Raw genomic sequence first — 25,619 nt, 5'->3', positions numbered from 1 at the left:
TACAAACTTTTGCATTTGATGTACATGAATTGTATGGAATCTGGGTGTTTAAGATTGGGGTATGGGGATTTGGAGTCAGGGGAGAGCATCCGGGTGGTAAGGGGATGAAGACAAGAGAGTTAACAGATAGATTGGCTGCGATCTTTAGATGCTGACATCGGAAACACCATCAAAACTTACATCAACCACATAGTAGGAGCCGGTTCTTTGTTGGAGTATGACCACCAATGTAAATTATTAAGTGTCTGAGATCACAACCAGTTACGAGACATCTCTGTGCTTCTAAATAGACACCGTAAAGTCACCACCACACTGGAATGCCCCATACATCTGGAATGTCCTGTAACTATGGGTAGCGAGAGCATAGCCCCTGATACATGTGTCCACTAACTACCGCCGGCTCCCTCTCACAGTTTCCGACTCCCCCACTGCCGCACACAGTTTTCACCTCACTTATAGAAGGAGCATGTATCTACAGGTTACCACTAAGCCACACTATGCTGGAATACACAGCTGATAAAGCATATGAGAAATCGTAAGAGGACATATCTGTATGTGGCTAAGTTATGATTAAGGAAAATGTATGGGAATCGCTACCCATGGCGGAGCATCCGAATCACACAAAGCATCTTACAGTATGTCATATTGCGCAAAGATACATTTGGAACCAGTAAGCTATGGTGCTGGTTAAAATAATTAATAAGTCCTTCAGTGGTGGGTTTTTCTGGGGCATAGCCAAACTCCCAGGGAAGGTTTGTTTTGCCCCAGATATCCTCACCACTAAAAGGCTGCCGCTGGTCTCCTTGTCTGCCTCTGCACCCCTGGGGCTTGCTACTTTTCTTTTTTTTTTCTCCTTTATGCATTCGGGTGCTTGACCGATCAGCAGGGGGAACCATGCTGTCGAATCGGTGTGTGATGTGAGGGGGGAGGTGCTACCAGATGGTGCACTACTAAAAGCACCACTGGCGCACTCCAAGATGTTGGTGACATGACCTGAAATCTGCCCGCACCGGTAGCGCAGCTCAATCCGGAAAAATTTTCGGGCATACCACCGAAGGGGTTAAATGAGAGAAGACCATAATAAAATAGACTCAACAAGAGAAAGATGTTAAACTACTCTGCTGTAAACAAAAAATATGGTTTGTCTGTTAAGAAACTACTAACAAAATTTTCAGTGCAAAAGACCGATACAAATCTGATGTGACACAGGCAGGAAAAATATAGAAAAACATACAGTATAAACTTCTGTATAATTAACTTGCATTTTTCAGCTCTCACATCTAATCATCTTATAACAATACACAATGTATTTTAGTCAATACCTCATTATGGTTCCAATTAAATCATGCGCTCCACTAATCCAGTATAAAAAAGAAAGCAATAAATAATTTTTTTACAAAGTCAAAATAAAAGAGGTCATACGTACAAATAAATCTTTATGAGAGTGATTCCACATATCTAATCGTGAGAACTGGTGGTATGCCACCAAAAAGAAAACTTGGCGTGAAAGTAAAAATTTAGATGCATGTGAGTGAGGTACGCAAAACTGACGATAAACATCCATCAAGCAAAAGACACCCAAATATTATTAGCCTCGCTACATTACTATGTAAGTGAGGTAGGAACATCAACATCTCTGGGACACCTATATTACTCACGTACCAACTGTATCCCTCCCTAAAAACACCCGCTTCTTCTATTCTTTTTTTCCTTATATCCAACAGGAGATCCATATTCAAGCTAAAAATAAGGAGTACACCAAGGAAGGAAGACATGTCGATAGATAAGTATTCCAGCACTCTATGATTTCACCAGTTTAGCGCCATCTCCCTCACCAACCATTTTTTAACTTGATACCTACCTTGGGAACTAGGGGAATAGTCCCTGTTCGGTGAGATTGAGGCAGCATAAAACTGTATGCAGCGCCTGAAACTCTGCCCAAACTTTTTTCCTATTGCAATAAATCATGAATGTGTACACCTGTTGCAAGGTGTTTATCTGCTAAATCCACACTTTCATTACTGGCCTTGCAAACACACAGACGTACTTCTTTACTGTGTAAAACCAGTAATGAGTTATAATGAGAGTATAATTTGAATGGAAAACCTTAAACTGCAGTTACAGACTGATTGCCAGATAGTATATCTAACAAATAACTATAAAGCAGGGTCTTATTATTAAATCTGACCCTTTAAATGTAACTCTATTATGTCACTACTCATTTTAAAGTCAGCAGCACATTACAAATACAGTACTTTGGAAACCTTGATATATATAGTGTCATGTAACAGTAAAAGTATTTGTAACCGGCACTCAAGGGGGGGGGGGGGGGAGGGTGCCTTCCTGGATATGGACTGGGGTCCACTCATATGTAGAAACCAAGGGAGGCGGCACACAGTGATTTTGTTTAAGGTGCAAACTTGTCCGATTTTATTTTTCACCTTTTGGTAAACTTGGCGCCGTGCGTCTGAGTCCCCTTGCAGGGCTCGCTTCGCTCGCCCACGCTGCGGGCTTGGTGGCTCGCTACGCTCACCACGCTATCTACAATCAACTCCATGCCAATGTGGATAGTGTGGGTATGAACTATCCACGTTGGCATGGAGTTAAGTTACTTTATTTTAGATAGTTTGGTGAGCGTACCCAACCCGGAAGTAGCACGGCGCCACGCTGGCGCCATGAAACTACACAAGAACCAAATCTTCTATTCAAGGAAACCGTAATATGAGGATACACAGCAGGATTGTGTAAGAAAATGTGTGAGTATCCACCTGAGTTACTGTATCTGTGTAGTGTGTGTTTGGAATAAGATACCGTTACAGGTTTGGTAATTCACAAATGAATGTAAGCTTCGTTTAAGCGAATATATTTCTTCTACACTGCGGTGACCCCATAGAAAGAAAAATCTACACCACCCATAGCGGAGGGATCATTAACTACAGCGTTGAAAAGGTTTTGTTATATTATATTGGACATACTACACTATGGTATCTTTTCCTTGTTTTTATTGTCTCCACATACTGTAAACATCTGGAAGACTAGAAGAGGAGGAGAAGAAAAATATTTGAAGGACCACTAGTAAGATCAGGTGGTAAGAGCACAATTAGGAAACTATCATATTTTGTTGTTGTATTTATGCTTTAGTAGGTGTGGCGACCCCCTCTTTGGTAGATTCGCAGATAGCGGCAGGAGGCACAGTTGAAATCTGTCATTTTTTTGTGTGTACATTACAGTGTTTTCCTGAAAAGCAATTTAACATAGAATGTTGTATACTGTACATACAGCTACAGTCACACACTGAATATAGGCATGCCATATATCATTTCAATAAGCAACAGTGGATTGTGCAATCTGTTTTGCAAACAAGGTGCATTTTAATAGAAAAGGTTACAAAAATATGCCCACCGCTACCGTGTCACACCATGGCATGATGTATCCAGACTATTGCATGAGGACTTCTGTGTATCTGCAATGCCATAGCAAACTCTACATTTTAAAATTTACATGAAAGTTCTAAGAGGCTATGATTGCTGATCAAACTTCATATCACAAGTAAATCCTGCTTTTGATGCAATTATACAACTTTCAGATTGAAATGCAAGGGCTCACCAGGAATTTTGTAGACAGCTAAAACCTGTATACGACAAACATCACTGCTGACATGTGCAGAGCAGACACTTTGAGGTGAGGTCATTTTCTAATGACAGTTCTTTCTAAACTGTAAAAAGTCCTATCGACCCGGCTATCTCATTTACATTTTACTTCTACTGGGTAGGTGCTGGGTTCAACCCTTGTTGACTACACTGCATCACAACCAGTGTTCCCTCTAAGCTGTGCGCGCGTGCACACAACTCGATGAGCATGCGCACAGACATTACAACAGAGCGCACAAAGTAGCAGTGGTCCCTTTTTGCAGTTGTGGACTCAATTAATGTGTGTTTCACCCATTAACTACATTGTGGGCTGTGTTTTGAATGTTTAAATGTTTATTATCATTTTAAAGTATAGTTAACACAAATGCTGAAAGTCATTTTCCAGTTATATATAAGTGACGCACAAAAATTAAAATTTCCTTCCAAAGTTGCACAGCCAAAATCTTTTGCCGCACACAGCCTTCAAAAAATTTGAGGGAACATTGATCACAACCCAGGTTGAAATCCTCAACTCTGGTTACTTCAGGGTTGCCGACTTTCAAATGCTCCTCTCCGGGAGAAGCCCGGAGAAGAGACTTTCATTACCCGTTCGGGGGCGGGGCTTGACTGTGATGTCATTAAGCCGGACCCCCATTACGGGAAATAGACAAAATCACTGATCTCCATGGAGGGGGCGGGGCTAAAAGGACACGATTGTGACGCTTTAGCTCCGCCCCCTCCTCTGAGACCCGCGGATTGCGGCATTCAAATACCGCGATCAGGGGGCTCAGTGGGGAGGCTTGCCCACCCTTCCGGGGGGCCGGGAGGGGGACCCGATTTTCGGGAGACTCCCGGTAATTCCAGGAGGGTCGGCAACCCTGGGTTACTTCTCATAGGCTTTCAAAATCCCGGGATGCTGCAGGTTTATATTTAACAGCCCCGGATCATTCTGCTAGTGTGAAAGGGGTATAAGTGTAGTGTTTTGGAAGCATCACACTTTTATAAATGAAATCATAAAAATCAATATTGAATATTTTTAAAACCAAATAAATGTAATTAGAGAAATGATTCAGCACTAACCTTTAAATCATCCTGTCCAAATTTCTTAAGAGATTTTCTGACATAGTCTGTGAAGCCTGATGATTTAGAGAATATTTTACCAACACGTTGGTCACTGAAAAAGAAAACATCTCAATGTTCAATACTTTACTTTAGAAACATGATAAAAAGTGCACAATATACTTACACATTGTCCTTAGTACAATGATCTCACACTATATGAGCTATTTTTACCAATATACTGTCACTAGATCGACAAGAGGAAGGTTGACAGTCATTAGGTCGACATGCATGAAGGTCAACATGACTGAAAGGGGCTAAGTCGACAGGGTCATTTGGTCAACACATGCATTATGTCGAGATGCCCAAGGTGGAAATGGGTTTTCCTTTTTTTTTTTAAATAGTGTGCCGTGCATAGCGAGGCACCGCACCCGAAGCATGGTGAATAGAGTGAGCTATGGGAGTGGACGCAGTGCAAGGTCACGGTGTCCATGTCGACTGTGTCAACAATTTTTTTTTTCTAAACATGTCTGCGCTGTGCAAAATAAACCACTTATTTATTAATAAAATAACATATAATTAGAGGTATACTTATGATGGTCTCAGCAGTGGGTAGAAATACCGGCCTCCAGACCCCAGTGGAACGCTCCGACCGCTGGTGCAGTCCAATTGTTTGCGGTCTTATCCAAGAGTATCCACCGGTTCCAGTTTTCCTCATGAGGAAGCCACTGAAAATCTTTTAAGGCAGAGAAACACGTAGAAGAGAGCGGGAGCTATTGTCGGCAGCTTACAAACTCAAACCGGTGGATTCTCTTGGATAAGACCGCAAACAATTGGACTGCACCAGCGGTCGAAGCGTTCCACTGGGGTCTGGAGGCCGGTATCTCTACCCACTGCTGAGACCATCATAATATACCTCTAATATACACCATGTGCACATAGGTGGGTCTGAGTCTAACCAATATGGCTTACTAACATACTAACTGTCAATAAGCAAATTTGCTTGGATACAAATTGCATGCATGCACTAACCTTCATTACAGAAGATTAAAGTTATAAGAGAGCGGTTTATGTGCATGTCTAAATCGTTTGTTACTGCTGGCTTTTTTTAATTATATGTTTTTTTATTAATAAATAAGTGATTTATTTTGCACAGCGCTGTTTCAATATCAGTTTTTTTCTGTACTAAGGTTTATCTGAAGGGGTTTGGTAATCCCCCTTATCCGAAACAGCCGCAGTGCAGAATATAAGAATCTGCGCTCGGAAATCTCTCTTTAGTACTTTTGACTGTTGACCTTGAACATGTGGACCTAATGCTTGTTTCGATCTAATGACCCTGTCGACCTAACCCCATGTCAAACTTCAGTCAGGCCGACCTTGATGCATGTAGACCTTCAGTGGTCAACCTAATGACTGTCAACCCTATGAACCATACCCATTTTTACCAACCACTATGATTCTTTTCAAGATTCAAAAACAAAATATACTATAAAAACACGTGACACTGCAATTAAGATGATGAAATGTAACCTTATGATAATCCTCTTACATTTGTTGGACATTCTTGCTCTGTGGAACTATCGAATAGGACCTTGAAGGAAAACAATTGTTGAAATATTTTTTTAATCATCAAATTGTTAATATACAAACATTATTCACGTGTATAAAAATGTAGGCCAATATGATCTACTTCTGGCTCTATAAAAACCTCTTGTGGATCAAGGTTGGTACAGTTAATATTTCATTCCTCTTACAAAAAGTATAAATAATTTTGCAGCTTAAATCCTCTGCATTTCAATTTGTTCTCAAAACTGTGTAAAGTATCAAAATATTAACAGATTGATATTAATATGAGATTATGCTTCCTCTCACGCTTTTTCTAAATAACAACATGGCACTAAAAAGCCATGTGGAAGTCATTGGAATATTTTATTAGCCCCATATTATGCCAAAACACCTAAAGCCTAGTTACACAATCTGAGTCTGTTCTCCCTGATCTCCTAAGCCCCATTACATGAACTAGCTATACACAAATGTTCCCTCCCTTATGAGAAAAGAACATTTATTTCAGGACAGGTACCTTTAATAAAGGCATGCTGGTCACACTGTCCAAGAACAATGTTGCCCCAAATGTTGATTTCAACTTTACCTATTAATGCTGAATTCAAATAAGCAATTAGATTTTTCTGAACGGGCTTAAGCCCCATACACACTAGAGGATATAGTTAAAGATGTCACTCAGAAAGGGCTTCTTGTAATGACAACATCCTGCATAAGGAGCCTCGCAGGTCAATTTGGTTATATATCCAACAATTTGCATGTTCAGCGGGACTGATTTCACTGAAAGAGGTCTTTTACGATATCATTTAGTGTGTATGCTCAATATCGGTCCACTGTACATATTGTTTACTATATCAGCCGCAGCCAATATCGTATAGTGTGCATGGGGTTTTAGTTTGCTTGTGGTGCCATGTTTATTTTCTTAACATCCTCATAATCACAGGATTTAAAGAAAATGATAGAATTTTTTTAAACTTAAACAAAATTTGCAGAATTGATAAAACTTCTCCAACAGGGATGAACTTGTGTTTTGCCAATTCAGTAGCATCCTACTGTAACATCTGCACATTCTGCAAATAAATGAGTCATACCAGTTGCTTTTAGAAAAGGACCACTATCAGATATACATTGTAAATGTAATACATATGGAGATCTAAAAGGCCAGTGCAATTTCCTCTGGTTGCAGCTAGGTTACACCAAGCCCTGATGTTCTTTATCACGGCAGTGGCACAGCAAAACCACTATATTAAGATGGAATTGCTAAAATGATGAGAAAGCTGTATGGCAGAATATCCAAGTGTCTGCACTGACTAATCGGGGCATCACAAGGCAGAAAACTATTCTGATTCAGCGGGTGACCTTTCGTATTACACGGCAATGGGGTGCAATATGTTATCAAAGGTTCATTTAATGGACTCTCACATTGACACATGGAACTTAAGAAGTGTTTACAGCATTACATTACAGAAAAGTGGAGCCCCATTCCTGGTTGATTACTGCTGTACTCTCAAGAGAGACATTCCCCATAACTTGTCCACTGAATATGTTGTGGTCACCATGATGGGATCAGCTTCTTATCTCCTTATTTTGGCACTGTTGTGCATCTCTACATATCATCATATTTTACAGTGGGTGGGGGGGGGGGGGAAGCTATTATGATGCAAACTGTCACTAAGCCCCCTGTACTTGACCATTTGATTTCCCCATAGTAGGAAAGTATATTACTACCACTTTCTAAGATTAACTCAAGTTGATTTTCTCAAATTCTGTTAGATATTTTTTATTGATGAATGAAAAACGAAACAAGTACTTGTGTAGTTTCACGGCGCCAGCATGGCACAAACTATGTAAAATAAAGTAACTTAACTCCATGCCAACATGGATAGTTCATACCCCCACTATCCATGTTGGCATGGAGTTGACTTTAGATAGCGTGGCGAGTGTAGCGAGCCACCAAGCCCGCAGCGTGGCTCAGACGCACGGCACCATGAAACTACACAAGTACCACTAAACGTTTCATATAACTGATCTACAAGCAATAGCAACCTTTCAGAATTTCTATTCTATATCAGGATCTGAATTTGCGGTCATGGAAACATCTAGTAGAACTTTCATGCAAACACTGATGATTTTTAATCTTCTAATTTTAAAAAATGAGAAGACAGGGTTATTACACCATCCCTAACCTTACTGTAATGAGAAGCATGGTGTAATAATAGAGTAAAAATTAAGGTGCCACTACACGTACCGATTATATGGTACGTTTTGTGCTAAAATAGCATCGCACACACTCGCAAACACTAAAAAAATTTTACCAAGATTTATAAATACCTATCTAATGTAATATAATTAATGTTTTTCTAAAAGTTGCAAATAACTTATCTTATTAAATATCTCTTTATACTTCTGTAAACATTTTCTTTAATCTATAAGGCAGGATGTATTTCTGTAGTCATACCTTTGTGTGATACCATAGACTTCTTTACAGATGACCTGAAGCACTGCTCGATAAAACAAGGAATCTGTTGGGAGCTTGGGGAAAAAAAAACAGAAAAACAAAACACCAGCAAAGTTAGTCATGAAATTAGTTGTGCAATACTTGCATATTAACTATATTCAAATGGCCCTTTGTACATGGAGTACTTAATTGTATTTGCAATCAATTATATTACAGTAAAGACTGCAGGAATTTTACAAACTATATTCAGTTATGCATTCACCCTGTCTTCGTTCACAACTTCAACATTGATTATGATAACAATGTCACAATGCTAATAAATATAGATATTCAATTAGGGCCCAAAATTGTTTGGGTGTGAAATATGGAAGTTAGTGAAAATGGGACATACGGCAGGGCCACTACCCCTTTACAGGAAGATATAACCCTTTTGGCCGTCAGCTAATGGACAACAGGGTCAAAAGGACGACGTGCGTTTTTCAGGGGTTTTTTGGTCGACAAAGTTTGACATAAGTTTTTCATTTTTGGTGTCTATGTAGACATAGGTCGGCATGGACACCGTATAAGTGTTATATTATAATCTAACTCTATGCCCACGTGGATGGTAAAGTATGAACAAGTTGTTTTTTTACAAAAAATCTTGAAAATCTCATGCCGTCCTTAAAAAAAAAAAAAAACTGATGTCGACCTTATGACTAGGTGGTCCTTTTGGCCATGTCAACCTTTTTACTGTAGATTTAATCTGGATATCAGTTTTAAGAGGCTTGGTGAAGCTAGTTGGCTCATTGTTCAAGACTGAAAATACAACATTCTAAACAATAAAATTAAAAAGGAGTGAGGCTGCATTTATGTGCAGCCCATGGGAAACACCACTGCGTGTCAGGCACGAGGACCAAAAAGTGGCTCAGCCATGTCTAAGGAGACAGCGGAATGGAGGACTGGGTGTTATCATGTAGGAGGCATGCAGAGAGTATCTGTAGAGATAGAAAGAAAGTCATAAATAATCCAGCTGCCCATACTGGATAGGGGCAAAGCAGTCTGCACTCGCTTTGAGGGACAGGTTAGGTTAATAATTTTCCGATTGCTAACAATAAAAGCATTCTTTTACTTAAGGTCAAGGACTGCTGCCTGGATTACTCTTATTTCATACCATAATACAGACTGGAAAAACTGCTACTGGTTAGCGTTCCCTACTAGTTGGTATTAAGATAAAGTTTATCGTTTATTAACAACTATCAGTCAATCTCCCTTACCTTGTCCCACCTGTCTGCTGCATCGTTCTTACGTGTTTGTCAGCATAGCAAGTACAAATGTTTGTGTGACTGTGTTTGAGGAAAATGCTACGTATGCCAGCCAAATGGCAAGCTGCCTAGGCTTTCCAGAAAGTAACATGAAAGTCTATGGCTGAGACTATGCATGTGGCACCCAGACATGAAACTGGTCTGAATATACACCTTTGCATGATAGATTAATATTTCAACAGCTGAGGATGTGTATGAAATATGGTTTTTATTAACCCAGAAAAATGGTAATACAATAAATTCAATTTTAACAAAAAAAAAATCCAAATTCAACATAATATTATACAGTTACATGCACATAACCATAAATTCAGCCACAGTCAATGATATTCTCTAAGAAAAGGCCTCATCACTTATTATTATTATTATTAATAAAAAGATAAAGCAGTGACCATAGTATTAAACCAAATTGTCCCAACATATGAGTTGTTTCATAACTAGGCTCCATTTAAAACAAATCTGTTCTTACAACAATTTCCCTATCAGACAAGACTGAAGTCTTGTTCAAACCCACTTGTTACTTGAAGATATTACCTAGATTCACTAAAAAGATTGGTAACATGCTGCTGAACAAAATGCACCTGAATCATCTTCAAACCTCTCACAAAGCATTCTGGAAAATCAAGCAGTTGAACAACTGTTTGAGAGCCACAGGGATGCCTGCTGCCACCACTGCTGCAGAAAACAATCCAATGGGATGATTATCCCACCTTGATTATAATAAGGAAATTAGCCAAAAAAGTAGAGTTAAAACCAAAATGTTTTGTCTGTGTTAAAAACACTCTGTAATCTGCAAAAAAACAACAACACGTAACTATATCTAATATAACACGTTTTAGAAACGAATTATGTGCTAATAAGATAATTGGCAGTCTAAACATTGATTACACTCAATTAAGATTTTAGCCTACAGCTACAGAAGAAAAAATTTAAAAAAAACCCTCAGATATAATTAAAAATAAAAGAACTCTGTAGAGTGTGGGAATCATTTCCTGGTATGCTTAGGACCTTTATTTCCTCTCATAAGTGCTTGGAGTAGCATAGCTTTTCACTTTGACCAAAATAGAAGGTACACAGTGATCAACTTGATTTTTTTACATTTAGTACCGTCCTCAGAGGAAGACTGAAAAGACACCCCCCCCCCAACTACACTAGCCACTTTGAGCCTTGCAGCTGCTTCTATGACTGTGGCCTGTGGGCAAGTACTACATAAAGGCCAGTCTTCTGTGGGTAATTTGATCATTTTTATATTACCTATTTTTATTTTTATTCCTGGGGGGGGGGGGGGGGGGGTTTATTTATCCATGTGTGAGCCAGCGTGTTCTATATTTCTCCTGTCGGGAGCCAAAGTGTTTTTCTTCCCAGTGGGAGTTGGTGTGGGGGCCAGGCTATTTTGTCAGTCTCAAGGCCCCACAATATTTGATGGCAGCCCTGGTGGCATTATCAGTACACAGCTGTATTTCTTGCCTTTTTTACTGCTTTTTGGACATCCTTGTGAATCAGATCTGACTATATTTTTCTCCATTGATATTAGATTACCCTTGTTTATTAAATATGCATTACTGCTTAAGCAACTGTTGTAACGGAGACTTTAAATTCAATTCATTTGAGAACTAAAACAGACTGATTTTTTCTAAACACAAGTTCGTGAATTCAGCACAGGCACACTTTACAAGCAGAGCTAGAGTTAACATTGAGCACTTGGAAGACAGTAGGTTCATATTTAGGTTATGCACTAACAGAAATCAGAAGGTAGACAGATCCATGCGATTCAGTAAACAATACTACTTACCCCTTGGCCGACCGCTGCTCGCTCTAAAGCCTAGAGTTGGAAGAAAAAGATAAGGTCGACTTGTTTATCATTTTGTCAGACAATGTTATAAACATACTGGCAGAATGAACAGATTAATTATGTGACATTAAATAAACTCACACACTACAATGTGTTAGCCTGGTGTGTTAGGTTGTTAATCAGATCTTTTATAGTGTCTTTGGTTTATTTTACACAGACAAAGATAGGAAAAATCCTTTCACACAAATTAGGAGTACTAGGGCTGGAAGAAAATTCCATTAAAGTTGGCTTGATGCCTAACACAAAATAGCAGCCAGTCAATTCTACAAATTTATTTAAAACCAGAACCTAAGTATACTTTAAAAAAAAAAATACTTTAATTCCATCAAATGACATAATCCGGTAACGTAATATGTTTACACAGAAAATGCTTATTTTACACTGTAATACAGTGCAAATAGCTTTTTCAAAACAATTAGGAATATCCACATAACTCAGATATAAAGACTTTTAACAATAGTTATGAAGTATCCGGTTGGAGCTGAAATTTAAAGAGACACTAACGGTGATTATAAAGCTTGGCCACTTCAAATGTTTAGCTCAGGGGTTCCCAAACTTTTTTGAATCATGGCGCCCTAGAGCATCAAAATATTTTCAAAGGCACCCCTAGGTCAAATGTTTCTTATTGAGAAATGTAGGAAAAAATATAAAAGTAAGTACATTGTGTGTATATGTCTCAGTTACCTGGTGAGGGACAGGGTTTGCTCCTGTTTGTCCCCATATATTATGATTGGCAGCCACAGCACTGCTTTTGCCTGATACATTGCACATAACTAATATGAATTGATCCCGGTCCACCAACCCAAGGCACCCCTGCAAATGTCCTGAGGCACCCCAGGGGGCCTAGGCACACAGTTTGGGAACCACTGGTTTAGCTCCAACACGCGACCTTGTGACAGCTGCTATTTTATAATTATTGCTCCTGGTCCTTACTTACAAAGCTTGCGGAAACTTATGTTTTATTTGTTTTGACCAGCAACTAGGTTTAAGGAAAGGTAGTTCATACAGATGCAACAAAACCTGACCATGCCACCACATTGCTCAGGAATTAGAGATATCAAAAGTAACTCTATGAAATGAACTATGAAAATGTTTGCAGCATATAAATATCCTAAATTAATACAGCTCTCTAGGTTGTTTAGCAAATAGATAAAAAAGCCCCTTTCTAAAATATATTTCAGGGGATAAAAAAACCTTCTTAGAGGAAAATGATCCTTACACACAGAAGAAAAAAAAGGAAAAGGATACTTTAAAAAGTGTATAACTAATACCCCTTTCACACCAGAAATGCAGAGACAAACCCGGGAATTCCATTCCCAAGACAAGCAGGGACATTCCCGGGTTGGGACCCATTCACACATGCTTTTAAAGCAGGGACAACCCAGGTCGGTACCTTTCATACCAAACCCGGGTTGACCCTGCATTTATCATTGAAAATGGCCTTTTTTAGGCCCACATTACATTATTGATTATTAAAAATTAGACACCAAACAGTTGTAGTGTTTTAACCTTGTTTACTTCAAGAAAACAAATGAGAAGGCATATATAAAAGTATAAAACTTTGCCTATTTCTAGGCAAAATAGTGCAAGATAAATACAAAAAATATAAAGGCACATTACACACAAAACAACCCCCCCACCCCCGCCCCCCACAATCATCAAAAATCCCATTCCCACCCAGCCCCCCACAAGCGTCAAACATCCCCCCCACCCCCGACCCCTAAACAGGACCTTATGAATCAGGCCAACTTTTTTGTAAACTTGAAAAGTGCTCGGCAAACATTGGTCGGCCATTGTAAACATCAAACCTATAAAGTGCACAGGCATATAAAGTGCCCAACTATCAGCATATAAATAAAAAAATAACACCCTAAAAACCCAACCTCCCACCGCCCCCCCTACCTACAAAATTGCCCTTAAAGCAGCAATACTATTTAAAAATGAAATGTGCCCTTAGAACAGCAATACTATTTTAAACTGCCTATTGCAATTGCCTGTATACAGGGTATTCAGGCGAGGATGGTGGCGGGTTAGGAGGATCATAGTATGGACCTCTGGAATACGGCTGGTAGCTATTCTCAGGGGCAATAGGGCCTTGGTTAGCTGGGAGCATGTTGTTACCCACAAAGCGAGGCAGGATGTGTTCCAGGAACTGGAATTGACGGTCTTGGTAGCTGTGCAAGATGCGCTCTTGGTGACCCATTATCTGCGTTATGAAGGTCTGCTGCAGCTCTCTTTCCGCCTCGATGAAACGGAGTTGCCGGGCATCCTCCTGTCGCTGCATGTTGTTGTCCATGTCGCACAGTTCTTCACAGAGCACCCTTGTCATTTCCCGTGCTGCGAGCTCTACTTTGGTGGCTTTGCACTTCCGCGGTGGAACTGTATATACTGCAAGGGGAGTAAAAGAAGGAGAAAAAGGCATAAGAAAAAGCAGTGGTGTGATCGTATGTGTTTGTGGCCTACTCCCACCTACACTTGATACACTCTGCGACACCAAACTTTGCAGTGGACGGTTATGGTGGCGTATAGTGCAGCATTACTGTGTATTGGAATGCAAGGACATTCAAGCAAGGATAAATACTTACTATTGGTGCGCATCACAGGGAGAGCTTTCTGGGGTGTCGCTTTGGGTGTGGCGGGCACATCACTCTCTTGGATGGTTTCTACACTGGTGCCGCTTCTGCTGTCATCTGCATGGTTAACGGAGGAGTTAACAGAGGAGTTTAAATCGGTGTCATCTGGGACTAGTATCGGTGATGTTGGCCCAGGTGATATTGGCCCAGATTGGGTACTGTCCATCGACTGATTGTCTTCATCAACCACCGATGAGAGAGTGACCGAGCTGGAGGATGACAGGCTGACGGGGTCAATCAGCGCAGTGTGGCCAAAACATGCTTTGCACAGCTCATAAAAGATCCAATCTTGCCTTGCAGCCCCGCTCTTATTACGATTGCGGTCATGTATGCGGTGGAATTGTTTCTTCAGCCCCTTCAACTTGTCCACCACTTGCTGCTGGCTGCGGATGAAGCCCCGCGATGCCAGGGCCTAGGCAATGTTGTGGTATATCTGGGCATCCTTCACAGTGCCTGTAATCTGGCGTCGGATCTCCTCTTCCCCTCTGATGGCTAACAGCTCCCTCACCTCTTCATTCATCCAAGACATGGCAGCCATACTTGCAGGGGTTAAAACCCACTTTGCCCGAGTTGCAGGGTTTAAAATGCACTTTGCCCACAGCACGTGCACGCTGTATCTCCCTGCACGCTGTTTGCTGCCTCAGCACAACAGGAAGTTGCCCTGCTAGCAAATCAGCGTTAGCTGACATCAGCAGAGGTAACACGGGAAGCAGGGACATGTCCCTGCACCTTTCACACCAGACAGTAGTCCGGGAAGGACCCGGGAGTAACCCTGGTACCTAGCCGGGTTGGATTGCCGGCAAATTAGCCCAGGATTTTGTCCTGGGAACCTTTCACACCAGAGCTAGTCCCGGTTGTTCCCGGACTCAACCCGGGAATTTAGGCTGGTGTGAAAGGGGTATAAGAAGCAAAAAGAAGGAACCGCACTGCAACATCAGAGTTACAGTGTCATGATCCGGTGTCTGAGAAACACAATCTTACTTTCTAAGTGTTTCTCTAGGCTTACTCTGAAGTGCTATAGAAGGTCATGGTGCATTAACCAGTCTATGAAGGGCCTGGTGTTTGGCTGGCATCTCACTCGGTCATCTAACAGTGCTGATTATGTCACACTGGCGCATGCTGTTATACTGCTTTCCACTACCTCTGACAGTACTCCGCAGTCTCCATTCCCATTGCTGAAGTCACAGGCTGCAGCCACGTTTCCTGCATGCAGTTTCCTTCCAATTCCCAAACATGGGTGCTGCCATCTTGCCTGCCATCACATGACACTCAACAGCCAATCTGGGAAACTCTTTGCTGACATAATTTCTCTCCAGCCGATTAACACTACCTTACTACTATAAGGATGCAGGGAGAAAACCAAGTAATTATCAGTGCAATGGTGTGTACAGCCTAGTAGCATATTAGGATCTGCTCCTGCGATATCCAGTCTCCAGTACTTTGTAATCTACAGGACAATCTGACTCCTATCAGTTCATACTGCATCTGCTCCATCTGTCCCAGCCAATGGTATTTCAAATCGTATTACTAATGCCCTTTTGCTGTGCTGGGTGTTAAATCCCCCTCCCTTGCAGCACCTCCAAGCTATTTCAAGTGGGTTTCCCACCATCACTATCATCTCACCATCGATAGTCTATTGGTTCCAGACGACCTTTAAAACTCTCTAGATTCCAAGCTATCCCAAATATCACCATCGACCCAACATTGGGTAACTATCTTGTCCATTTCTTCAGCCGACCATATGGTGCCCCCCTAAATACTGTCAACCTGTCACCAGGATCCTAATTTACAAATATATTATTGAGTTTCTCACCTACAGTAGCTTAAGAAATCTTCAGTAATTCCAATGTATTACTGTAGTTTAGTATAATTTATATAAATACATGCAACTAAAGGTAAATATGAATGTAGATCTAGAATGGGATATGGGAGAGACCGCTGAGATACTTTAGGTGAATGGGATAAAGTCTGAGGAAGCATTTCAATAACTGGGGAGACTGCAAGAGAATGCAATGACCCATGTGCAGGGTGCAATGTAGTTATCTTGGGGGTTTCTGGTGTGAACTGTATAACCTCATTGTACCAATCACAGGCATTCGTATTCCCTCTTGCCTCCTTACTACACTGTTTGCTTCCTTTTACACACCTCACAAGCTTCTTCTAGGTCAGTGGTTCCCAAACTGTGTGCCGTGGCTCCCTGGGGTGCCTCGGGGCACTTGCAGGGGTGCCCTGGGTTGGTGGTCCAGGACCAATTAAAATTATTAATGGATAACTATTTATGAGCAAAACAAGTGCTGGTGGCTGGCAATTGTAAAATGTGTATAAACAGAAGCAAATCCTGCCCTTTACCACATAACTGATCCTAAGAATTGCATATAAACCCAATCTAATAAAAAAAAAAATTGGCCTAGGGGTGCCGTGAATTTTTTTTTATACTCTAGGGTGCCGTGAATCAAAAAAGATTGGGAACCCCTGTTCTAGGTTGTATATCCTAGGTTTTACAGCAGTCAAATAGAAGAAACAACACCCCAAAAAACATTTATCTAATAATAACAACCACCATGTAATAGATACATTTTTGGACTCCATTACAAGTATCAAACATGACAGCCACAACAAATCTCAAACCATGTGGTGCCTCTGGGTAACTCCTCTATAAAAGGCCCTTAATAAGTTAATTTAAACAAACCAATAATTCCCTAGGGTTGGCGGGAGGGGCTAAAGAAAACGGGGATAAGGGTTACAGAGAGCAGAATGCAGAGCTAATATGGAGAAAAGAGCTAAGCAGGAAAGTGCAGGGGGCGTTACGCAGCAAGCGCATAGTGACGCGATGTAGGCAAGCATGGAGACAGACCAAGGCAGGCGAGGGGACAGACCAAGGCAGGCGCGGGGACAGACCAAGGCAGGCGCGGGGACAGACCAAGGCAGGCGCGGGGACAGACCAAGAAAGGGACATACAAAAGCAAGAGCAGGGAGAGACAAAGGCAAGAGCGGAGAGCAGTACAACAGGCAACTGGGACTAACAGAAGGAGAGAAATACATTTGGGAGAAAATGAAAAGATGGCAAGAACAATAGGGATGGGACTACTCAAGATGAGGGGCAAAATGGAAGTGGGACATAATGGGTGTGGAAAGAAACTCAAGAATAAGGAGCTGGGTGGAAAGAAAGGGCACCAGAGAAGGGGGTGGAGAAAGTATTAGCGAGAGTAAATAAATGAAAATAGTATAAATAGAATAGTATGAGCAAGGGAAAAGAAAGTGTGTGATAATGGAGAACATTGCAGGAATTACAGAGAGTTTGCAGGGGAGAGAGAAAACAGTAAAGAAAGAGAACATAATAGATAGAGAAGAACAATTGTTGATAGAGAACAATGTACAAGATGGAGAATGGCAGGCAGTAGAGAGAAAGTAATGAAGGGAAAGAGTACAGCATATAGAAAGAGAAATAAAAAAGGGGGTACTGTATTGTGGAGATTTGTGGTACCTTATGAAAAACGATAACATATAGGCAGCGAGGTTAGTGGAAGGAGAGGGGGTGACACCAATAGAAGTAAAAACTTATATGTGGGGGGTGTCGGGGGCGGTGGTTAGAAAAACTTTATCTTGGGTAGTCAGGGAGGCAGAAATACTATAATGTGTGTGTGGGGCCGGGGGTTGGGTAGTGAAGTACAGTGGTGGCAGATGCAAAACTCCAGTAGGTGGGAGACAACTCCATTGGTGTGGAAAAAACTATGGTAAGGGCAAGGGAAACTATGGTTGGGTGAGAGAGAACTGTGGTTGGGGGGGTGCAGACCTGGTTAAAACTGTGCGACAGCAAGTGAGGAAAGAGAGAGAACAACATGGTGGCTAAACAGAGTGATCAATGTAGGGAGAGTAAGAATGATCTTGCGCTCCTTCTTCCATTTTATATTGCTTTCTATTTCAGGTGTCCTTCCTTTGGAGTCATCAAGCTCTCTTATTCCTTCTGTGGTGCTCTCTTTTCTTACACATTTAGCTCTCTTTTTCATTCCCCCATGGTTCTGAGTAATGAGTCTGCGGATATTCACAGGGAATATATACACACAGAGGCGTAACTCTGGGGGGCAATGGAGTCATCTGCAAGTATAAATCAGTTATTTGAAAGCTGTTGATATCGCTTCTATGGCTGACTCCCCCTCCCAGCAGGACCTTAAATGTAACACACTCTTTAATTTAAACATAATATACACACATGAATTTATACATTTATATAAGGTGATGTATGTGTGTGTGTGGGGGGGAGGGGGGCACCAATATTTATCTAGCCTCCGGGCAACTGGGACGAACTTATGCCACTGTATCCACATTAGATATTGAGAAGATTAGTGTTGGAAAGTGGATTTATGCAAGAGAGTAGTGTACAGCGGTTAGGAATATCTTCCAATGAATACGATCTGGTAAAATGTGTAGCTAAAACTATCCAAGAGAGGGATATTCTTTTAGTAAAGAGTCATAAAGTAACATGCATAAACATTAACAGCAGGGCTACTTCAGTTATCATTACAATAATGATAACTGAAGTAGCTCCTGATGTCTGTCTGGGATACTTTTCCTTAAAATGTATGATTGTTTATTAATCTGCTTATCTAATTTCCTACATTATCCAGAACGCACATAAAAAAGGTTGCTTTGAACACACTGTAGTTAATTGTACTATATAGAAAGACATAATACAAGTGGTGGAAATTCTGTAGCGGCCTCTTTCCAGCCATTATTATAGTTTCTATTTTTTCCAGGAAATATTTTTTGTTGGATCGCATACATGTCCTAAAGTTATGTTCATCCATTCCCTAACTACTTCTACAGACATAATATTTTGGCTACAAAACTTCTGTTTAACATTTCATTTGCTATGCACACAAATCTTGTATTGCTTGAAAAGAAGGTTCTGTGCAGAGCACATTATTTTTAGTTATTATGACTGATGACTGCTATGAACAATCAAGCGACATTACTGGCAAACGAAAAAACTCACTGTACCAAACAAGCTGACATCCTGGCATTCCGACCAATGTGCCAGGACCTCTCCTTTAAATACTGACTCATTGGAAATCCCCAAGATCCCTCTGTGTTTTCTGCAGTAAAAAAAAAATAGTACGTTAAGACATGAGTTCTTAAAATGACAAACAGTAGTCAACCTTACTAGAAGTATCTTGCAATTACTACACAAGACTGTCATAGAGTTCTGTTCAAAATGTAAACTTGTAGCCAGTCCAAAATTCTGTCTTCCACACATCACAATGTTTTTTTTTAACTGAATTGTAAATAATCTATTATTAGGGCAAGCATTGTAAAAATGTATGAGAAAGAACAGCAGTTTAATCTATCTGGCAACCTCCATGCTGTCCACGTTGCAGAAAGTCATAATACACCATGAAATTACATATAGTTTACACTGTTTCTCTCTGAAACATTTTGGCAAAAATTGACTAAGTGATTGTGTTTTCTGTTTACTTATATGTCATAAGTATACTCAAGACCCCTGTTCTGTTTCCTTCCAGCTTGGAGCAGCTGTAAAGCTTTCTATTGTTTTTTCAAATTGTTTATATCTGTTTTACATCCAAAAAGTGATATATGCCATTTAATTTGGCTTAGCATCCATTTGTTGCTTTAGCAGACAACAAAGCCTAATGCTACCAAAGGGCTTATTAAAGAACTGTTGTTGAAAAACCTCTTAAGCAGCATTCCTATAAAGCTTTTGTTCTAAGCAATTTTCTGAAAAAAAATTGTTGACTATTTAAATTTTTCCTTTTTTTACTTGTAGACCACACAGACCTAAACCTGGCAGAATTTGGCCTAAAGTGACATCGATCTAAAAAGCACAACCAAAAAATGTGATAGCAGAAGTAATGACACATTCCTGAACATTCTCAAAGTAATGCAAACAGAAAAAAAAGAAGAAAATAACAGATTTCATTTGTTTGTGGCACAATCAGGGTTTACTATCAGTAATCAAACAATCCCAACAGTTTGTAGGTTGGAAAGTAAAAGTAACATGAAAAGAAAATGGCTTGGGATCAAGTTGGAATACAGCTGTAAGAAAAACAAAAAAAAAAGGATTTCAACATCTGCAGTAAATTGGCAGAGAACAGTAATTTATACCACCTTGTATTTAGTGAGATTTACTTTTGCATGCATTGTTCTACAATCTATGAACCGCTAACACAATAAAAAATGCACACTTTGCAAAAGGTACCCAAAATGTACAACCAAATAGAGCCTCATAGCTGTAATATACAGTACAATCAGTTAACACCTTTAGGGATACTAGCACTTTGACATTCTGCTTATTTTTCATTGCAAAACTTTCTGAAGTTTGAATATATATTTTTAAATAAACCAGTCAATATATAAAACAATTTTTTATTAACTTTACATTTATTATGTTTTCAATAAAAATAATTTTTTTTTATAAATTAAACATACAACTGAAATAATGCCATTATTTCAAGTTCTTCCTTATGTAATATGATGTATCTGAAAGATCATCAGTGCATATTTTTCCACTATCAATACAGCACCAGTATTGTACAATTGTTTTTCTATTGTACAGTATATTCTCTTTTGCTTCAATCAAAAGGATATTGAAAAAATTGCCCCTGAAGAGGATAAAACTCTATGGCACAATGATGATAAAATAACATGCAAATCATTTTTTACAATGTCATAATCACAAGCAAACTGTTTAAGTTGTATGCAGTTAGAACATACCTCCCAACTTTCTTGGGCATCGAGGAGGGACAGTGTGTTGCGCGCCGATAATGTCAGGGGCGTGGCCTAATGTCAGGGGTGTGCCCTATACTAGCGGCTCTCCCGCGAGGCCACGCCCCTATTTTTAGGCTATGGGGGCATGACCTAGAGGCTCTGTGAGCCTCTAGCCATGCCTTCAGCCCCCTAGCTTCAGGAATAGATGCTGTGCGCATGCTCACAGCATTTATTCCCCGCTGTTTAGCAGCCAACAGGGTGGACTCCCAACAGCCCCCCCCCCCCCTCGCCGCGGGAGGGAACGCAGGAATGTCCCCGAAAACCGGGACATTCCCGCAGTTTTTGGGACTGTTGGGAGGTATGGTTAGAAGTTGTTAATAATGCATCAGTGATATATTATTTGTATTTGGAAATAGTTAACGCACAAGGTAAATATCTGATCACTTACTGTATTCCTTTTATTTATACAGTAAGGAATCAGTCTTTTTGGGTTAGAAAAATCCAGATGGTATTGGAGAGGAAAATAAAGCATATACTGTATGGCGGAGTATTGTATGCTTATTTTTTCATTAAACTGTAAACTAATAATTTTTTTTCCAGGCCAGGGGAAAAAAAAAACTTTAATGGATTCTATGTCATCACCAGTGGAACCTCACTAGATCACTATTGTCAGTTGTAAACCATCAATGGTCAATGACTATACAGTACCCATGCTGCAGTTGCCTAGGAGAAAGCAGAAGCCGCTGTGGGTGTTTCTGACATGAAACACCCAACAGCAGGCAAAGCCCAGTCTGGTATGGTCGCTTCTGATGAAACCATCCCAATACAGTGGTCAATTGTATATCAATATTTCATGATATTACAGTAACTTAGAATTAGTTTATTAAAACCCTTCCCTGAGCCTATCAGTACATTGAGCACTTGCCACTTATCAGTAATTTTCTTTACACTGCACCCATTCAAACTATATATAGTATTTTCAGAAAATATCATTAGCTTACTCAGATATCCTGACACTACACATAAAAATTACCAATAAATGCCACATAATGTATTGGTTTATAATTGACATTTCAGGAAATTGGCTAAGTGACGTGATAGTGATGGCTAGGTATAGGCAAAACATTTCCAGGCAAGCAAAGATGGAGAGATTCCATTAAATGTAACCGATATATACAGTGGGTGATATTTAATAGGATGAGAGATTCAGAAAGTGAGAGATTTGGTAAGAAATCTCCAGTATTTTTAAAGCGGCAATCATGTAAAGTTCAAAATTAAACTGGTTTTGCAGTGTAAATGATTGCCGCTTTAAAAAAAAACCTGGAGATTTCTTACCAAATCTCTCACTTTCTGAATCTCTCATCCTATTAAATATCACCCAGTATATCCTCACCGACAGAGTATCTAACAAACTATTATACATCGGATACAAGTTCACTTGCAAAAAAGCCCCTTAAGGACCATTTGCACATTTAACATTTTGTGTACCATTTAAAATCAAAAAGTGTTATTCTACCTTTTGCTGTAGAAACATAAGGTTACAATTTAAGTCACTCTGGGACAGCATGTCTTATACAAAACATAAAAACAATTTATAAATCATTGCACCTATCTTCTGAAATCTAAACATTTTTTTCTCAGAGATTTAAAACAGATGTAATATAAAATATTTTATAAACATTTAAGTCTCAAGCTAATATTAAAAGTATGTAAGAGGTCAGAATGTGTACTCACTCTCATGTTTTAAATATGTGTATCTGGTTGACCTGCCATTAAAGTATGTGCTGCTTATCTATTGTCCTGCACCTGCCGCTTTTTGTACAAAAGTGAAGAATGCACAGTAAGAGAAAGATGAATGTGTTCTACATATCTAAAATCTGCTGGAGCAGTCAGGCTATTTTAAATTATCATTGGCTGTTTCAGATTTTGCAGCACCAGAGCTTCGGCATTACTTTGCACATTAAGACACTAGCAGCAGTATGCGCCAATACATTATATGATACTGTAGCTGTATGGGGGTGGTAGGATATCTTGAAATAAATAAGCACATACAATAAGAACATTTTTGTGTCCACTGTGGCTATCGCTTGGTGGATAAATGACTGATTAATCCATACCTCCCAACTTCCTGGCTCACTAAAAAGGGACACTGGCGGTGTGCGTCTGAAATTAGGGTGTTTGGCTTGCCAGTAAGGGGGCGTGGTCTATAATTGTGGCTTCTTTTGAGGCCACGCCCCCATTTTGATGTTGTAGGGGCATGGCCCAGAGGCTCTGCGAGCCTCTAGCCATGCCCCCAGCCCCTCTGGCTGCAGGTATATGCATGCGCACAGCATCTATGTAGCGCTGCTCAGCAGCTGGCAGGGGGGACGACTCCCGACTGCCCCCCAGCTGCTGGACACTGCCCAGGGTGGGGCGCAGGAATGTCCCCGAAAACCGGGACTCTTGGGAGGTATGCGGTTAACCAATGTGGGAAAGGCATTATTCACTCATTAACAGTACACTAGCAAATACAACATCACCAAGCCTATATATCAATGCAAAGCTGCAGGGACAAGAGGGACGAGAGCAACTGACACATTACAGTCTCCTAGTAATCCATGACCAGTAAAAACATACACCACACCTCCATACACACAACAAGAAAAGCCACACCATTGCATAGAGCAGACTCACCTACCCTTGCCTTCACCTGGTCAGCACCTACATACAGTATTCCTACGTATCGCATTTAAAAATGTGGAAGCTATACTATTAAATTGATCCATCCAAATCATGTCTCTAAAAAAATGAATACCTTATATTATCCACCATATAAATCAGAATTACTGTGGGAGTATAAAAGTTACCAAACTAGTGTTAATTCTGGCACCCTGCACCATTCAAAACCTGTGCAGTTCCTCTTTCCTGTCTGCTCTGGTGCTACTAGTACAGTCTGGTCTATATCTCAGTGCTGACACAGCCAAGGCTCTGCTAGAAGCCCCAAAGCAGAGGGAAACTCCCCAGGCACTACCAAACCAAACTATGCCTTTAAACCAGGGCTTTTGTATATTACGCAGGTTTATTAAAACCAAGCGAAATACAGCCAGCCAACCTGTGTAATTCATTAGTGCCTAAGTTTAAAGGGATACTGTAGTATGGTAGGCCTTTGCATATACCACTATACAAAGTACTCAAGCCTAATGGAACCACTCTTCTTTCCATCTGAAACTCAGAGAACCTCAGACAACTTACATAGCAGCTGTATTTAGCATAAGCAGAACAGATGCTTCCAACTCTCAGTGTCTCAAAGCAAGAGTAGGGACAGCATTGCAAGTCTGGTGCTATAACCTCTAAACAACATGGCTGCTAATAACTTATTGTAAGGTGGCTAACGTGCCAAAAGTCAATTTTAAGCTGAATTATTCACATTATGTGATCATGGTATCAATATGCAATCAGCTGTGGAATTACTTATACACTGGACAGTTGAGTGTAGATTCAAGAACTAAAAAAATAGTATATTGTTTATTGTTAACACTGATTTTGACTATTAAAATGCCCCATCTCCCAATGCTGCCAAAAAAAACACTTAGGGGTCATTCAGGTGCAGTCAGGGATGCTAGCACTAGGTGCTGCTGAAACCATCTGTTGCAGAGGCCAGGGAATCCTGCAATATAGAACCCTAGCCTCTTCACACACCCTTAAATGGCAGTCACACGCCTCAATTTTTCCAAACTGAGCTTGTTGTCATCCCTGAAATTGCATCTATCAATCAATGTCAGTCTGATGCTGGCCTGCATCGTATGCTGCAGGATTAATTCAAGCACAGTTCGAACAGGTCTTGCGCATGTGGAAAATATCTAAAATTGGTACTTTGCAATGTACCTTAATGACCCCATTGATATGCAATGCACCTTAATAACTCCAGAGAATGTGGGAAGAGCTCAGTGACATCCTCATTTGACAAAGGGGAATCCCCTCTTTCAAATTATCTGCACCCTTAGTTACTACAGTCTTCTCTGGTCATCACCATAAAAAGACCCAACACTAGAGAAATTATTAATTTTTCCAGAGATGGAGAAGGGTGGGGGAAGGAATGTAATGTTACATTTCTACAACCCTGTGTAAAAAGAAAACAGCATTACACCCATGTGGTAGGTTTTTTTCGAAATGTCATGCTTTGGTGAGCCACCATCTAATTCTTACAGTATACTATACATTGCAAGCATGTAATTCAAGACTATTCATAATATTCAAGTACAATAGTCTTGCTTCAAAAAGTTGAAAATATGCCAAGCACAGAGTTGAAACAATTGTCAACTGTCAATGGTTTATAGATAAATACGCCCATTTCCCATAATTCTGTAATACAACTCAATGAGCAGGCTTTGGATTTAGTGTAATGCCTATTTCAGTTCTAACCAG

At 40.2% G+C, this 25,619-nt stretch overlaps 1 protein-coding gene across 4 annotated transcripts in view; it reads right to left on the bottom strand.

The window, feature by feature from the left end:
- Positions 1–25,619, bottom strand: part of METTL25 (methyltransferase like 25) — a 203,552-nt gene that overhangs the window by 44,805 nt on the left and 133,128 nt on the right. For all 4 annotated transcript variants that reach the window (XM_083182338.1, XM_083182339.1, XM_083182336.1 and 1 more), the window contains 5 exons: positions 19,491–19,585; positions 11,800–11,829; positions 8,707–8,780; positions 6,238–6,279; positions 4,710–4,803 (listed from right to left, as the gene is read on the bottom strand). In XM_083182338.1, the coding sequence (XP_083038464.1) occupies positions 4,710–4,803; positions 6,238–6,279; positions 8,707–8,780; positions 11,800–11,829; positions 19,491–19,585 (335 nt within the window). The remainder of the gene's footprint in view (positions 1–4,709; positions 4,804–6,237; positions 6,280–8,706; positions 8,781–11,799; positions 11,830–19,490; positions 19,586–25,619) is intronic.

The sequence above is a fragment of the Crinia signifera genome, chromosome 4 (genome assembly GCF_055691185.1).
Source record: "Crinia signifera chromosome 4, ASM5569118v1, whole genome shotgun sequence".
In the NCBI taxonomy this organism is placed as follows: domain Eukaryota; kingdom Metazoa; phylum Chordata; class Amphibia; order Anura; family Myobatrachidae; genus Crinia; species Crinia signifera.
Note: the sequence above shows the minus strand (reverse complement) of the source record. Positions and strands in the feature narration are given on the sequence as shown.